Source organism: Sinocyclocheilus rhinocerous, unplaced genomic scaffold (assembly GCF_001515625.1).
Source record: "Sinocyclocheilus rhinocerous isolate Xijiao unplaced genomic scaffold, SAMN03320098_v1.1 scaffold1694, whole genome shotgun sequence".
NCBI classification, from domain to species: Eukaryota; Metazoa; Chordata; class Actinopteri; order Cypriniformes; family Cyprinidae; genus Sinocyclocheilus; species Sinocyclocheilus rhinocerous.
Window position 1 is genome coordinate 1,638,298 of NW_015626863.1, and position 16,856 is coordinate 1,655,153.

General features: G+C 34.7%; 1 protein-coding gene across 1 annotated transcript; it reads right to left on the reverse strand.

Annotated features, from left to right (window-relative positions):
- Nucleotides 1-364: 364 nt before the first annotated feature.
- Nucleotides 365-7,347, reverse strand: LOC107718241 (proline-rich protein 35-like). Its single transcript, XM_016525237.1, has 4 exons — nucleotides 7,307-7,347; nucleotides 6,014-6,087; nucleotides 2,262-3,786; nucleotides 365-1,128 (listed from the first exon to the last, which is right to left on the reverse strand). Exons 3-4 carry the CDS (start codon nucleotides 3,584-3,586, stop codon nucleotides 432-434), a joined length of 2,022 nt encoding a protein of 673 aa, XP_016380723.1. The 5' UTR covers nucleotides 3,587-3,786; nucleotides 6,014-6,087; nucleotides 7,307-7,347; the 3' UTR covers nucleotides 365-431.
- Between the last annotated feature and the right edge of the window lie 9,509 nt (nucleotides 7,348-16,856).

Here is a 16,856-nt window from a genome sequence, read left to right on the forward strand (position 1 = left end):
TGTAATTTATTCCTGTGATCAAAGCTGAATTTTCAGCATCATTACTCCAGTCTTCAGCGTCACATGATCCTTCAGAAATCATTCTAATATGCAGATTTGCTGCTCAATAAATATTTGTATTATTATCAATGTTGAAAACAGTTGTGCTGCTTCATATTTTTGTGGAAACTGTGATACTTTTTTATTTTTCAGGATTCATTGATGAATAGAAAGTTCAAAAGATCAGTTATTGTATTTGACATTTTTTGCAACATTATAAATGTGTTTAATGTTGTTTTTGATCAATTTAGTGCATCCTTGCTGAATAAAAGTATTAATTTCTTAAAAAAAAAAAAAAGAAACAAATACAGTCAAGTGCGTCCAAATATTTGTCTTGTATTGTAAATATGTAAATTATGTAAGTTCTTGTTTATTTTTCTTGTTCATGTTTGCTACACCATTGTGTCGGTGGTTGTTAACGGGCTGGTCGGACAAAGCGTGTCCAGATGTTGAATGGACGGAGGTCTGTTGGGTGTTTTGGAGCAGAGAAGGACACTTGAGTCGGCTTCACACTTCGTGGTTCTGCTGTGCCACAGAGCTTCAGCAGTCCCGGGCCGAATCGCCAGCCCGCCGTCAGACAGCACCTCTGTCTTCACCACAGGCAGCTGGGATGGATTCAGTTTCATTAGCGCGTCCAGAGAGCACTTCTGCCTTTCTTTAGCACCGCTTCCTCTTTCCACTGCATCTCTGTGGTATTTCCCATCCTCCTCTTCCTCGTCGTCTTCCGTCTCAGAGCAGTTTTCATCTCCTGTGTCTTTTGTTTGTCCTAGAATGTCTCCGGCGACGTTCGTGATTCCCACCGGGTCTTTCTTGATGGATAGATCGAGCGGTCCTTCGTTGGAGCGGGCCGTGTGCTCCAGCGCCTGTTGAATGTGCGACAGCTCCGACCGGATCTTTCCCAGGTGCGCCCACAGGTGGCACTGCTCCGGCAGAGATGCTGCGCGCTGCTCCGTGTTCTGGTACTCCTGCAGTAACGTGCTGAAGTCCTGCAGGAGCGCAGCTGCCGGGTCCACGTCTCTCTCCATTCCTCTCTGTCTCGCCTCCAGCTGTTCAGACATATGCGGCGGGGACGAGACGTCACTGCGGGGGCTGTGAAAACACCGTTTAATTCTATCTAAATACCATTCATCAACTCCATCCTGAGCGTGCAGTACATAGGGAGAACACTCAAGCAAGACATACCAGATAAAATGCCTCTGATGTATATATTTATATATAGATGCAATATATCTGGTATGTCTGTCTCTGGAAATCATAAAATACTCCTTATAATCTTATTTTCTCTCATAAAAAGCTGTAGTAACAGTTTTTAAAGCAATAAGCACAAGAGGTCATGCTCTACGGTGCTTTTCAACACTGGTAATTGGTGTTCTTAGGCTAAACGTGAAGCGGCGTGCATAAGACTGGTTTAACTGTGGTAAAATCACTGAAACACAAATGGTTTGTTGCGTTTTAAAATGGCAGAAACAATATGTCAAAAGACAGTCTTCGAAAAAAATAAAAGCCAAAAATATACACGCATTAATTCAGCATACACATTAAATATTATTTTTAATTTTAAAATGAATTTTAATTTTCAGTAGAGTTTATATATATATAAGTAGTATATATATACTGTATACCGTTCGAAAAGTTTGGGATCAGAATGATTTTTAATGTTTTTTACAGGAGTTTCTTATGCTCATCAAGGCTGCATTTATTTGATAAAAAATACAGGAAAAAATTTAATATTGTGAAATATTATTATGATATAAAATAATGTTTTTCTATTTTAATAAATCTAATTTATTCCTGTGATCAAAACTGAATTTTTAGCATCATTACTCCAGTGTAAAGTGTCACATGATCTTGGAATAAACAATTCTTGCCTATATTATATGCTTTAAATAAAAATGTATAATTTATAAATAAAAATATAGTAATGCACAATACAAGTAAAATTTTAATATTATAAATAATAATATATATTTATAAATAATTAAAAAATTTATAAAAAATGATACATGCAAAATTATAAAAATATATTTTTTTAATGTATAATGTATAGGGTTTATTCTGAGTATTAGGCCTCTTTATAAATACATTATTATTAGTAGTAATATTAATACAAATATTAAAATTGTTATTAATACAAATATATTATACTTATTTATTATTTGTTTATTTAACATATAAGTTAATTTATTACACAACAGGTTTTAAAGCAAGTCCTATCATCTTACCTGTTGTGTATTGGCAGCCTGCTGGACATCAGGGAGGTGATGGACGTAGATTTGTGAGCATTTTTCAGAGAGTCGAGGGCAAACTCAAGAGCTGGTTTCTTCTCTCCTGGTGCACCATGGGAGTCCAAGGACGCCGCTGTCCTCTTCAGACTTTGCTCTCTGATGGAGGCGTCCTGTGGCCAGGCGCTCTTCACTTCCCTCGATAGTATCCTCTGCTTTACGCCGTGGCTCGGTTCTGGGGAGGAACAGGAGGGCGACGGCCAGGCCGCGGGTGAGGATGTGGTCCGGAGGGCCGGGACCTTCCACAGGTTGAGTTTGGGAGGGTACGAAGGGGGCGGCAGGCTTGCGGTTGGCGGTTTGATGAGCTTTCCTGTCTCGGAGGACGTCGAGGAAGGCGTCGCTCCGAAAGTGTGCTCACACAGGAAAGGGTAATACAGGTGAGGAGGAAGTAAAGGATGCTCTGAGTGTCTTTGTGTATGGGTTGATGCCAGGAACGGCAGCGGTGCGCTTGTGTTCGCCGTACTCGCAGGTAAACTAAGTGCTGGATTTAGATACGAAAGGAGTCCGGGAGCCAACGGATATCCAACGCCAAGCAAAGACAGATTGAAACCCGGTGTTTCAGGGCATTCGATTTGACCCGTTGACGCCGGTGGAGGATAACAGGGCAGAGAAGACGCCACCGGATCTGATTTGGGCTTTGCACCAGACGTCTGGTTGCTTAAGATGCGCCATTGCTCCGAAAGCAACGCCGCCGGTCCAGACAGACACGTTTTGGACAATCTATAGTGTCTCAGTTTTGACTCTACCTCAACCGAACGTGCTCGCAAAAGTTGCTCCTCAAGCGAGAACATGTCGGCCATCACGAGTTCAGCTTCTTGCTTTGATCGTTTGCTTCCTCTTGAACACATTTCCGCAGATTCGGGACTCATCACCGTCGATGCATTGGTCTCCACAACCTCTTCGTCTTTCTCCGCTTCTCTTTCAGATTCACCCTCCTCCAGAGTCGCCGCCGAATGCGAGGGCTCGTCTGACATCGCTACCCGCTCTGAGTGACCCTTAGTCGGGCTACGTGAGCGAACGCCTCCCTGCTGGAGCCGGAGCTGCTCTTTTTTATACGGCCAGTCGGACTCGATGAGCAGCGACAGGGAGTTCTTGCACAGGCTGTACTTCATGTGGTTGTACAGGTGTGATTTCTCCATGCAGGTGAACGGACACTGGAAGCATTTGTAGTTGTAGGGTTTGCCCCACGGCCGTGGGATGTAGTGTGGCTTTTTGGGCTTGCGTTCCTTGTGTTTACAGCCCACCTTACAGTCTTCCTTCGACATGGTGCGATATGAAAACGGTCCCAAAACGTGTTTCTCTCAAAGCTGGATTTCTGAGGAGCTTGTGTGTTTATGGTTATGTGTGTGTTTGAGGACAGGTTTGCATTGAGTGTGTGTTTGTAGGATGAATTGTGTGTGTAAACATGTAAACTTGTGTTTGGTCAGGAGTGGGATCATGTGGGAGCGCAGCCATCAGTTTTCAGCTGTTGAGAAAATCAAGAAAATATATGATTACATCTTTGATTCTAAAATATTATTACTTGAATAATTAAAAAATATTTTTAATTATATTTAATAATCTAGAATGTTATTAAAGAAATATTATTGTAATAATAATCTTGGATCATTTAGAATATTATTAAACAAAAATTATTATTTTAACAATTTAATAATATAATTTTTAAAAAAATTAAATTCATTATTAAACAATCTTATTACTTTAATAATATTTTACATTTTTGTATTTAAAAATTTAGACTATTATTACAGGTAAAAATAAAAAAAAAGAAAGAAAAAAGTGCATAGTGCCTATTTTATAGCACTTTTACAATTCATGTTTTTTAATGCCATTTTAATGCAAAACTATTACATAAAAGCATGCATTAAGGCCTCTAATGAACAAGTTAAAAACTCTGTAAGATGAACAGAATTGTTTTTAATATAAATCTAAGGTTGCTATTTATTTTAAGGTGTCCTTGTTACAGTGTAATTATACATTTAAGTGCTGAATAATATTAATTTACTACATGTACTTACTATATGGTTAGGGTAAAGATTTGGTTTGGCTTAGGGTTACTTGCATGTAATTATGCATAATTCATTGTTATTATAATAGTAAGTACATGTAACTTGTAACAAGGACACCTTAAAATAAAGTGTTACCAAATCTAATTGTACTAATTACATTTTATTTATTATATTTAAATTTTATAATAGTTTTTATAGAGCAACAAAAATAATAATCTTTAATTAAAAATAATCTTTAATAATTAAAAAATAATCTTTTTTTTGTTGCTCTGACAGATATTTATTTAATTGACAGATGTTTCTTAATGAAAAATCATTTATATTTTACAGTAAATAAATATACATAAAATGTCTTTTTAAAGACATCGAAAAACATTTAAAATGTTTATTTGTTTAAAATATTTTTTTATATAAGTTTCTAAATATTTTAACAGTTAACAATCAGAAGTCTATTAAAACCTTAACTTGAACAAAAATTATACACAATTATATTATTATTAAAATTATATAAAATAGAATTTTATTAAAGTTATTTTACTTTTTCCTCTTAAACTTCTGTTTTAATAGAAAAGAGTTTAAACAAAACATTTCATTTTTACAGTCTTTCAGAAAGGACCAACTAAACTGCTGAGCAATTTTATGTAATTTAACTAATATTTTGTTTTTTGTTATTAATAAATGCATTAAGAAAAGGACACAGTGAAAGCAATTAAATTATGGCATAATTAAAAGAGACCCACAAGAGACTAACATATCACTCAAATGCCTCTCTGTTATGATAAAAATACTCTTTATTCTTGACTATTTATTATTTGCTCCTGGCATTTTGCTTTGGGTGGAAAGAGAGAGCAGTAAAAGAGAAGAAATTGAAGAAATGAAATAGATTACAGGCAGGAAATGAAGGGGAGGATGAAATGTCCCGCTGTGAGGCATGAGTTTTGGTGCTCGTATCTCGGGGTGTTGAGACAATGAGAGCCCCGAGTCATTTCGGTTTAAGGAAGACGAGTGGCGATGAATTTCACCAACTTTCATCTATTACAGCACTCAAAGAAAGAATGAAATCACATCTGCAACCATCTGCTGCAATCTGTCTGTCTGCAAATCCTGCCAGTGTTTTAACTTTGTTTTTTTGCATCATTTACAGGAACATTGTATATGTGTGTGTGTGTGTGTGTGTGTGTGTTTTTTGGTCATATTGCGGTTACGTCCCCCCTCCTCGACCCGTTCTCTGGTTTTAACTGGACATCAAACGCTGCTGTTAGCGTTAATCAATAAAATTATTTTAGAGTTGTTCTCACTGCGGGACATTCTTTGTGGTCTGTCAGTTTTAAGGCCCTCTGGGTCTGAACCCAGAGGATGCTGGTCAATGACACTCGTATGAACACTCTGATCGCTGTGTGTTAAATATGTATTGTCTCGCTTCAATAGGGACGCTTGCTAAAAGCATCGACATACTGTGACAAATCCAAGAACTGATAACACACATAAACACAGGGCAACAACAACGAACAAAACTGATGATTGATTGAAAAGCAAATGCTCTGTCTAAGATATATTGGCATGTAATGCATTTTAAAGTTTTAGATGAAATTAGATCATTGTTGTTGGGAATTTTTGTGGATGTGTTGTCATTTTGTGTAGACTGTGTGTGTGTGTGTGTGTGTGTGTGTGTGTGGCTCGTACCTCCACAGTAGTTCAGCAGAATGAGTTGGATCGTGACGCAGGAAGTTTTCTCAATTTGACTCTTGATGAAGGATCTAGAAAATAAACAATATCAAAAATATATTATATTTGATTTAAACAAATTAGTCGACATTTAATGTTAAAAGACAATGTCTAACTTGAAAATGTCACTCTGTCTAATTGATTTAAAAAATACAATTTTTATCAAATATTGTTAACTATTAATTTTAATATATTTAATAATAAATAAATAATTTATAATAAATGAATATAATATAATTAATTAATTAATTTAATTAAAACATGGCATTATTTGAGAAATTTTGTTATATTTTTATTATTTATATATTTATTAGCAATATAACAAAGCTTATTTTTTTTATTTTTTTGTCTTAATTTATAGCATCTTTTCAAAGTGTCTGGATCAGGATGTCACACTTTAAATATTTGTATATAAATACAATATATATATATATAAATATTTGTAAGGGTAGATTTGTTTTAAAAAGTTTTTTTTGCATAGATGCATACTTTCCTATAAAAAGCTGTTATTGCCTATAGAAAAAGATACAGTTCATTGAACCCAAGTTGACCTTTCATGATGGGACACTATATGGGGTAAGTTGTCACATTGGAACCTACCATTCAACAGCCTATGATACATTTTTATAGCAAAATTTAAACAGAAAAACAAGTACAACATGCAAAACAATCAATAAAACAGCAGAAAAAGATAACAAATTGTACTTAAATTAATGCAATTTCTGCTTTTGAATCCCATGTGTCAACTTGCCCCAACATAAATCTGACAATGTGGCCCGAACGTTTTATTAAAATAAAAAAGAAAAGAAAAAAAACTTCTCAATAATACAGTTTTGCTTCAAATTTACTTTTGTAATTTTACTTTATATTTCAAGTGTAGTTTACTCAAACTTTTTAATCAAAACCTTGGATATTATAAACTATATAACACACGTGAACCATGTGAATTCTCATTTTACATATTTAGTAGCATGCAATGCATTATCCATAATATGGATTATATCACATAACATGTCACATTTGTCACATAATATCAACACAAACAGCTTCTTTTAAATGAAGTTAATCGAGACATTTTCATTTGATTGTCAGCAGTTCACATTCTGATGCACACCGCTGCATTTGAGATGTTCAGGCACAGAATGATTTCAGTTATGCATAACAATCACACAAACTATACATAAAGTGGTTAATCTGCTCTAAACTCTTACGTCATAATAACTTTTATCCGGAGATAACGGCTTGACTTACCTGCTGCGCGTCTGTGTCATGTTCCATTCCAGAGGCGGCCGCTGATGTGAGTCTGAGTGTTTTATGAGGGGAGAGCGAGCCACAAAATTCACTCACGACATGCAATTGTTAAAAACGACATCTCGGAGAGAAGTTCATGGTTTGTCTCTGAGGAAACAGATACGATGTTTGAGTACAGTAGTCAAAAAAAGCTTGATGTAAAGGAAATAGTTATGAAGTTCTTTTTACATTTATTCAAAATGTAGTGTAAGAAAATTATAAAGTGACTTACAAATAAGAATATACAAGTCAAAGCGATTATTGACTATTTTTACTTATATAAGCTCACATAGCATTAAAAACGTGAGTCTTTTGTCTATAAGTTGATATCGGTAGCAATGTGTAATGTTTTTAAAGAGTTTGGTATTGAGAACTCAATTGTCTCAACTCAAAAAGTCTTCAAAAATCATTATTAATCATCTTTTTTTTGTCTTGTTTCCTCCTAAAATTACTGATCAAAATTGCATAATATATTATGACTTGTTTTCATTAACAATTTAAATTAAATATGAATTCAACTACATATTGTTATTACATTGACAAAATGTGTTTAGGTTAAGTCAGTTGGCATTTATTTATATAGTGCATTACATTTATACAACAGAAATTGTATTATATATTTATATATTGTATTAGCTGTTATTTTTGTATTTTCCATTTTCATTTTCATTTTAGTTAGTTTCAGTAATTTTGTTGTAATATTTGTTTTAATATGTTTGTATAGGTTTTTTAATTTATATATTAATATTTATTTATTTGTTAATAGTAGACATTATTGTAGTACACAATGAGAATATCAGTCTACCAACTACTTTTATTTCAAATTAAAATAAATTTTCACATCTTTAAGATTTAAAAGCTAGACTCATAAAGAGATGTATTGTATTATATTGTTGCTAAATTATATTAAACTTACAACTTATAGGTGAAAGAGAGAGACCCTTCCTCTGCTATGAGCAAAATATAGGGTGTTTATGAGGAATAATTAATCCAAAGATTTAAATTTCTGTCATTTACTTGCTGATATGTCACATGGTGCCATTTACCAAGTTGCATAAAAATCATTATGAAAGTCATTTATATGGCCCGTACATATTATTTAATATTTTACAAAGTCATTTGATAGATTTGAGTCAGGAACAGACCGAAGTTTAATTTACAGTAATTGCAAAGAATTATTTTCTTAGTATTTTTGGTTTGCTTTCCAATACAAATATCTAAAAATTCAAGATATAAAGATACATTTAATTGAGAAGGAAAATGACTTTAGATATTAAGTCTTGTTTTCTGAAAAATATTAATTTTTATGACAACAATAAAAATAAAAAAGTCTTGTTTTTCTTTTAAATCACGTTTATTTTTCTTACCCTGCTGACAGATATTTTTTTTCTAGTTTTATTCAAAAACTCACTTAATTTTGATACATTTTAAATTTGAAACAAGACTTAATATCTTAAGAAGTCATTTTGCTTCTCAAATAAATGCATCTTGATTTAAGAATGTTTAGATACGAGACAAAAATACCGAATAAGGCAGTAAGACTAGCTCAGGAGAAAAAGATGCTAATCTCACATGTATCTCCTCTGGAGTTTAAGAAGAAATGTCTCAAACTATGCTCAGATCTGTCAAAATAAATCTGCAAGTCAAAATTTCACCCAAGCTAAGCCGCTGTACACATTGATTTTATAGCATTTTATTACTGCAAGTCTCATTAGTGACTTTTTTATTTCTCCTAAAGAAACATCTGAAACAAAGTACTTGAATGAAACGCACAGAGTCTCCTGATCTATGAAAGAGCATCCTCTGAGCATTAAAAAATGTCCTTGAGCACTTTTTTCCACGTTATTTGAATCCGCTCACTGATTCATGAGTGTGTGTACCTGAAGATAATGAACTGGATTTCTGTGTGTATGAACCTCAAGATGAAGTAGAGATTGTGTGTCCGTATGTTCAGGCATCTGTGAGCATGACAGCTCGACTTCATTATGAGTCAGAGAGAGCAACCTTAGGCCAATACACACACACACACTCACTCACACACACACACACACACGCACAGGCACATGCTGCTGGGTCAATGCAGCGATCCAGCTGTGCAGTTATACATTTTCACAGTGTACATCATTACTTTAATATCAACACATTTATCAAAGGAGATTACACACACACACATACTCCTACACGGTAAGGTCCTAAACTAGTTTATAACAATAAGAAAACGTCATGATAATTCTACATAACGTTTGTGTGCATATGAGTATAATTAAGGAACTATTATAGTTTTTATTTTAATAGAGTTTAAAAGGCTGCATTTATTGCATTTAAGGCTGCATATTATGAAATAATACTACAATATGAAATAACTGTTTTCTATTTGAATACATTTTAAATTGTAATTTATTTCTGTGATCAAAGCTGTGGTGTTGGACGCTAACAGCCGCACTCTTAGCTAATGCTGTAAGGCACATTAAGAAAACTCATATCGCTCTCAGCAAATATCAATTATTCAACTAACCCTTCTTTCTTTCTTTGCCTCTCTTTCCCCTGCCCCTCTCTCTCTGTTTCTTTCCTTTTATCCCTCTATACGTTAACAATAGTAGAATGAAGCAATTCTTTAACTGATTTGATTTGTATACATTTGTTTTTGTTGATATTTAAAATTTGTTACATTCACTCGGCAAATTCCAAATATCAGCTTTGAAGGACAGGAACCATCTCAACCAGAATTTTTAAATTACACATGAGTGTTTTTTAATTTATTCAATCCAGTCCGTCAATTAATATATTATGGAGTAAAAAGCTGCTTGTATGTAAGAAACAAATCCATCAAGATCTAAACAAATATGTGTGTGGATTTTGGTGTGAGAGACAACAGGGGATTGACTTTTTCACCTGAAGAAGCGTTATTATGGATTATGGACTCGTGTTTTAGCCAGAAGCAACAGTTACAACGTTAAAATGTCTTAATAATGGATTTGTTTTTTTACAAACACGCAGCTTTTCACTTCACAAGACATTAACTGCTGGACTGAAGTGGTGTGGATTACTTGTGGATTATTGTGATGTGTTTATCAGCTGTTTGGACTCTCATTCTGACGGCACCCATTCACTGCTGAGGATCTATTGGTGAACAAGTGATGAAATGCTACATTTCTCCAAATCTGATGAAGAAACAAACTCATCTACATCTTTGATTGCCTGAGAGTGAGTACATTTTCAGCATTTTTTGGGTGAACTATTCCTTTAAATGGACAGTTCAATGAAAAATTATCATTCTGTCATTTACTAACCCTCATTTTGTTCTAAACCTTGTGTTCTGCGAAACACAAAAGCAGATATTTTGAAAAATGTATTTTTTTTATCCATACAGTGAAAGTGAATGGGCTTCAATGTTGTTTGCACAACCAACATTCTTCAAAAAAAGAAATGCATTTCGGTCATGACCATCAGTGTAACTGTTGTTGGTTTATTGTGTATGTGGATTCACAATCAGCATTTGAGCGATTTACATGAGTAGTATGTAAGTATGAGTAATAGCAGTGTTCGCTCGTCAACTCCGACTGGCATTTGTGTCGGTGTATGTGTGGCCAGGAGCGGTGGAGACACTAGATCTGTGGCTGGTGTGGTGTTAATGTCAGTGTATGCGTCTGTCTGACAGTGATGGGTAACATCTGCTTTCTGCCTCCGTGATTCTGATCTATGAATAACTGACCCCCCTACTTCCTCCGAGACAAACACATGCATATAAACATCAACACAAACACACACAGCCATATGTGAGTGGAGCGGCAGAGCTCTAGGGGTGCTCACCATTGCACCTGTGGGTGTCACCTGACCCAGGCAACAGGAAGACGAAATGAGGGGAAACATCAGCTGCTGCCACCCGCCATCAGGAGAGCTGTCAATCAGCCCACCCTGCAGGGTGAGAGAGAGTGTGTGTGTGTGTGTGTGAGCAGCAAACAACCTACAGGGTTCGGCTGTGTGTGAATTCACTGACCTGTAGGGAGTAACTGTGTGTGTGTGTATTTGTAAATGTTTCGACCTTCAGGGATGTCAAGTGTGAGTGTGTGTGTGTGTGTGTGAGTCTGTGTGTGAGTGTGTGTGTGTTCCTGTCGAATTCTCCTCAGTCTGTGTGTCAGTGGTGCTGGTGCGATACATCCTTGGTTGATCTGTGTTCCAGAAACTTTATGATTCGTTTTCAGAAAATATGTCTTAAATTAAGTTCACTTTTCATACCCCATTGGCAGTGGGGAATATATACATATATATATATATATATATATATTCATGTTGTGTTTTTGCAACGATTTTGTTGCAAACATTTTTATTGATACTTTTCTGTTTGGAATGAAATGTATTTAGCAATTTTCCAATGTAATGAAGCTGATATTTAAATATGAAAAATATTTATAAATCTAATTTTTTATATTTTATTTATTATAAAATGTAAAATATATATGATCTGAAATCAAGTTATATTATCTTATGCAATTTTACTATAAATTTATCCTGGTTTAAGATGATTAAATATGATATTTTACTGAAAGAATTTTTTTTATTGATGTTTCTGATTTGAATGAAATTGTATTTATTTGTTAAAGGGATAGTTCACCCAAAAATGAAAAATACTCCATGATTTACTCACTTTCAAACCATACTAGGTGTATATGACTTTCTTCTTTCAGATTCTTTATTATTATATATTAATATAAAATTAATATTAATGTTTTTTTTTAATTTTTTTAATATATTGACTTCTTGTGTCCACACTCTTTGTATTAATTTAACTGAGTTTGTTGCAATTCATTCTGGGATTGTTTTCTTTGTAGATTTGTGTGATGATGCCTTAAAATTGGGTCTAAACAAGGTATTTTAAAAGGTAGCATAATGTTGCTGCATTTCTTTTGTAAACATTGCAGACATTCAGAAAAACGACTTAAATTGAAGACAAATCGAGCAGTTGCCTTAAAATGATTATTTATTTATTCCTAAAGCATTGCATTAAAATATTATTTACTTTAAACCTAAAGCAAGAACTAAACTGGTCAAATGAATTGGTATGCATTATGCAAACATTAATATAAATGTTTCAAACAATATGTTAAATCTAATTCAAGAAGTGATAATTGGATATTTACATGAAATTGCTACCTAAGTAAATTTATTTTGCTTTGCACTAATATTTAAAATGATATTTTTCTTGAGTTTTGAGTGTTTGTACGAGCAGGTGGTGGTTGCACAGCGTTTGACTGCTTCAACCTGAGCTTTCAGAGGATACGAGGGAGCTCTCATAGTTATATTTTGTGATGTACAAGAGTTTTTGCGCAAAATAAGAAAAGAAGTGCTTGGATAAATTAATATAACAAAATGCAGTAGGCTGCAGAGATAATCAGGGCACAGAGACGCAGGAAACAGCGCCCTGTCCTGTCTGCTCATGCGTGAGTTATACAGTGAGACAGACCCCCTGTGGGTGTGGGGAAGACAAGTCCACGCTTTAGTACACCATATGTTCACCCCTCTCTCCTCCGTACATAAACAAGTCAAGAAGCTATAGCTAGAGGGAAGCCATGCTGCAGTATTACTCACTCTGTCTCTCTCTGTCTGTTACTCTTTTCCTCTGTGTTTCTCAGTTGGCCTCTCTTTATCTTTTCCCTTTGCCCTTTTTCTGTTTGCCTTTCACCAGTTTGCTGTCCTGTTCTTTTTCCTGTATCTTCATGCATCTTTCTCAGTGTGACATTTTGAACATAATATTTATTAAAAGCTGAGCCAATTTACTGATTGCTTAGAGGCCGTTTTGCTTTTTTAACAGCTATGATGCCTCAGATAGTGCAGCCATTATCTGGTTAGTGCAGATCTTTTCATGTTGAGCTGTGGTGCTCGTGTGGTATGCACAGGTTTGAATCTGGCCTGCATTGTGTCTATGTGTTCTGTTTTCTTCAGAAAATATAAAAAGCTATATAATCTATACTTTGATCTGCTAGGTCATTCACAGCAAAACTTTTCCAATTTGTTTTAAAAAGGTTTAGAATTTTTATTTGTTTGTACCAAAATTTGTGGCAAAACGTTTCAGAATTTGTATTTAATTTTTTTTAAAATCATTATTTATTTTTGTACTTTGTGCAAAGAAAAAACTTTGGTCATTACAGTAAAAGTAATGACTCATTCTCTTAAATATAACGTAAAAATAATTTTACTGGGGGAATTGTCACAGTAAACAGGTTAAAGAGATAATGCAAGAAAAAATTCAATTCAATGCACATTTATTTGTGTAGAGCTTTTAACAAAAGCAGCTTTTCAGAAAAAGCACGTTTCAAATATTACAATTAAGAAGCAAGAGGTGGCTGTGTCAACCTTGAGAGGTTTCTTCATTTAAAAAAAAAAAAAACCTACATAGTGAAAGAATTATATTTTAATTTCAGTAAAAGCAAAATTTAGGTATAATTTGATTTGTTTTATTCCATATAACCCATCGAAATTTAATGGTGGTAATTGGGACATGCAAATTGACTGATATTTTAATGAAATAAAGCAATTTCTTTCTGTACTTTCAAAGTTTTTTTGCATAGAAAAAAATTGACAGATCTATTAAATAATGTGATTAAGTTCAGTATATTCATTATAACAGGACACAAATCCTGTTTCCTTAGAATGTCCCTACTTTTTCCATATTAGCAGTCATTATTAGAGGCAGTTCAATTCTATTTAACATAATGTAGCACCTATAGAGTGGTGGGACACAGTGCAGCACAGATTTGAACCTGGTCACTATCAGAGATGAGTGTGTAGAGGAAGAGGAAACGGACACACACGAGTCCTGACACTGTTTTAAGGAAACGATATACTTTTTCAGTTCAGTTAATGGCATGTTGAAGTGTGTGAAGGGCACGTCTGTGTGTGTGAGCACTAATGCAGCTTTTTGTGGTAAAGTTGTGGTAAAATGTACAAATTTAGCCTTTCTGCTTCCTGTGGTTGGAGTGACATCCATTATTAACACAGGATGTCTGCTGAAGATACTATTAAATCTATCCACCTGTCTGTCTCTCTATCCATCCATCCATCGTTCTATCTATCTTTTTTTGTGATCTTTATTTCGTGTCTTTGTCCCTCGCTCCATCTTAACTCGTGCAAATGTTTGCTCAGAAAGCATCACTTGCAGCTCCACACATGCTGGCGCGGGCGGCCCGTGACCGTCTGTGTGTGTGACTGGTCTGCTGGCGTGTCACAGGGTTTGAGTGCTATAGGATGTGCCAGGCCAATTGACCAAATCACTGATCTTTAAGACTAGCTCTGGGGGTTGTGTTTGGGGGGGGTGAGGGTGAGTTTCGGGTGGGGGCAGAAGAGCACCATCACTAACACCCCCCTAACACACACACACACACTAACACACACACTAGCTCTAATCAAGGAACATGGTCACCGCAAAGATGTTAACAAGAAACGACAGCTTCTCGTTGCTCGCGGCAACGACCAGCTCGGCTGTGGAGATAGACCGGCAGGCGCGAAGCCAAGCGAGAGAAATAGAGAGAGAGAGAGATACAGCTGAAAAACCAGAAAGAAAAGCAGAGAGAAACTCTGAAACTCTAGAAGAATCTGAACCTTCACACACACACACTATACATTCATCCACCAGGTGGACACCAGCATGACCTTCCTGACCTTTATCCTGTGTGTTTGAGAGCAAGTGAGGTACGGAATAGATGTGACAGGTTATTAATGGATGGGGCAGAGAGACATTTTAGGACATATTAGTAATCCTTAATAATTCACCAGCCCAAGAGCACATCTCTCTGTCTCCATGCAGCAGCCCCAGAAGTATTTGGACGCTTAAGACACGCTTAAAAATATATGAATGTCATCGCATTAGATATCAAACACAGAAGAAAGAAGCTGTTCAGAAATGTTTGACAAAAAGAAGTTTGTAGAATGCTTAATCAAAATATGTAGTGTTAAAAATGAAGACGGTGTTGTGTGAATGGGTTTGTTTGTGGTTCGTGGATCATGCTGATAGTTAATGTGATTTTCTACACCTGTGGTTCCTCTGCTGGACACCTGTGTGAACTTGAGGAGAAGTGACTTCTTACATCCACTAAAAATCACCAGAACACCAGCTCAAACTCACTGAGACTTCATAAGAAATGAAGAAAAGTGACGTTAGTGAAGAGAAAAGATACGGAAGCATTTGTGCAGATACAGACACTTGCTTTAATATTTTGTTGTCTAATGCAGTGACATTCAGACATTGTTATACATGGCTTTTGATCAAACAGAATAGTAACAGGTTTAATGTACATACCGTTCGGTGAGATTTTTTTCATGTTTTTGAAAGAAGTCTTTTATGCTCACCAAGGCTGCATTTATTTGATGAAAAATACAGTAAATCAGTAATATTGTGAAATATTATTTCAATTTAAAATAGCTGTTTTCTATTTGAATATATTGTAAAATGTATTTTATTCCAGTGATCAAAGCTGAATTTTCAGTGTCATATGATCCTTCAGAAATCATTATAATATGCTGATTTACTGATTTACATTTCTGATTATTATCAATGTTGAAAACAGTTGTGCTGCTTCATATTTGGGTGGAAACAGTGACACATTTTTTTGATAAATAGAAAACTCACAAGAACAGCATTTATTTTAAATTGAAATATTTTGTAATATTTTAAATGTATTTACTGTCACTTTTAATCAATTTAATGTGTCCTTGCTGAATAAAAGTATTAATTTATTTAAATAATATCTTATATTATCTTAATATATAATATCAGTAATAACAGTAGTGTATATATATATATATATATATATATATGTGTGTGTGTGTTTATTTTTAATATGTACTTTTTGTATGTACAAGTACATATTTTCCGCAAATTCATATTACTATAGCATGCCTGGATGTTTTAGGTATTGCATAAATTTAAAGGGGTCATATGATGCTATTTTAAAGATCATTATTTTGTGTATTTGGTGTAACAGAATATGTTGACATGCTTTAATGTTCAAAAAACACATTATTTTTCAAATACTGTACATTATTGTAGGTCCTCTATGCCCCGCCTCTCTCAAACGCTTCGTTTTCAACAAAGCCCCCTCCTTTGACAAGCACAGTCTGCTCTGATTGGCCAGCTGAACCAGTGCATTGTGATTGGCCGAAGTTTTAGGTAGGCGTGGTTGACTCTTAACTTTTATAAAGAATATCTCTTTGGATTTGAGACTTTAGTCTTTGCAACTTTACAGATCTTCTTTATGCACCAAGAGCTTGTAACACTCCAAAGAGAAAGGAAAACTTGAAATCGCATCATATGACCCCTTTAAATACTGTATTATGCAATATATTTGGGGAGGATGTGTGCTTATTAAAATTTACATTTACATTTACATTTAGACATTTAGCAGACGCTTTTATCCAAAGCGACTTACAAATGAGGACAATGGAAGCAATCAAAATCAACAAAAGAGCAATAATATGCAAGTGCTATAACAAGTCTCAGTTAGCTTAATGCAGTACA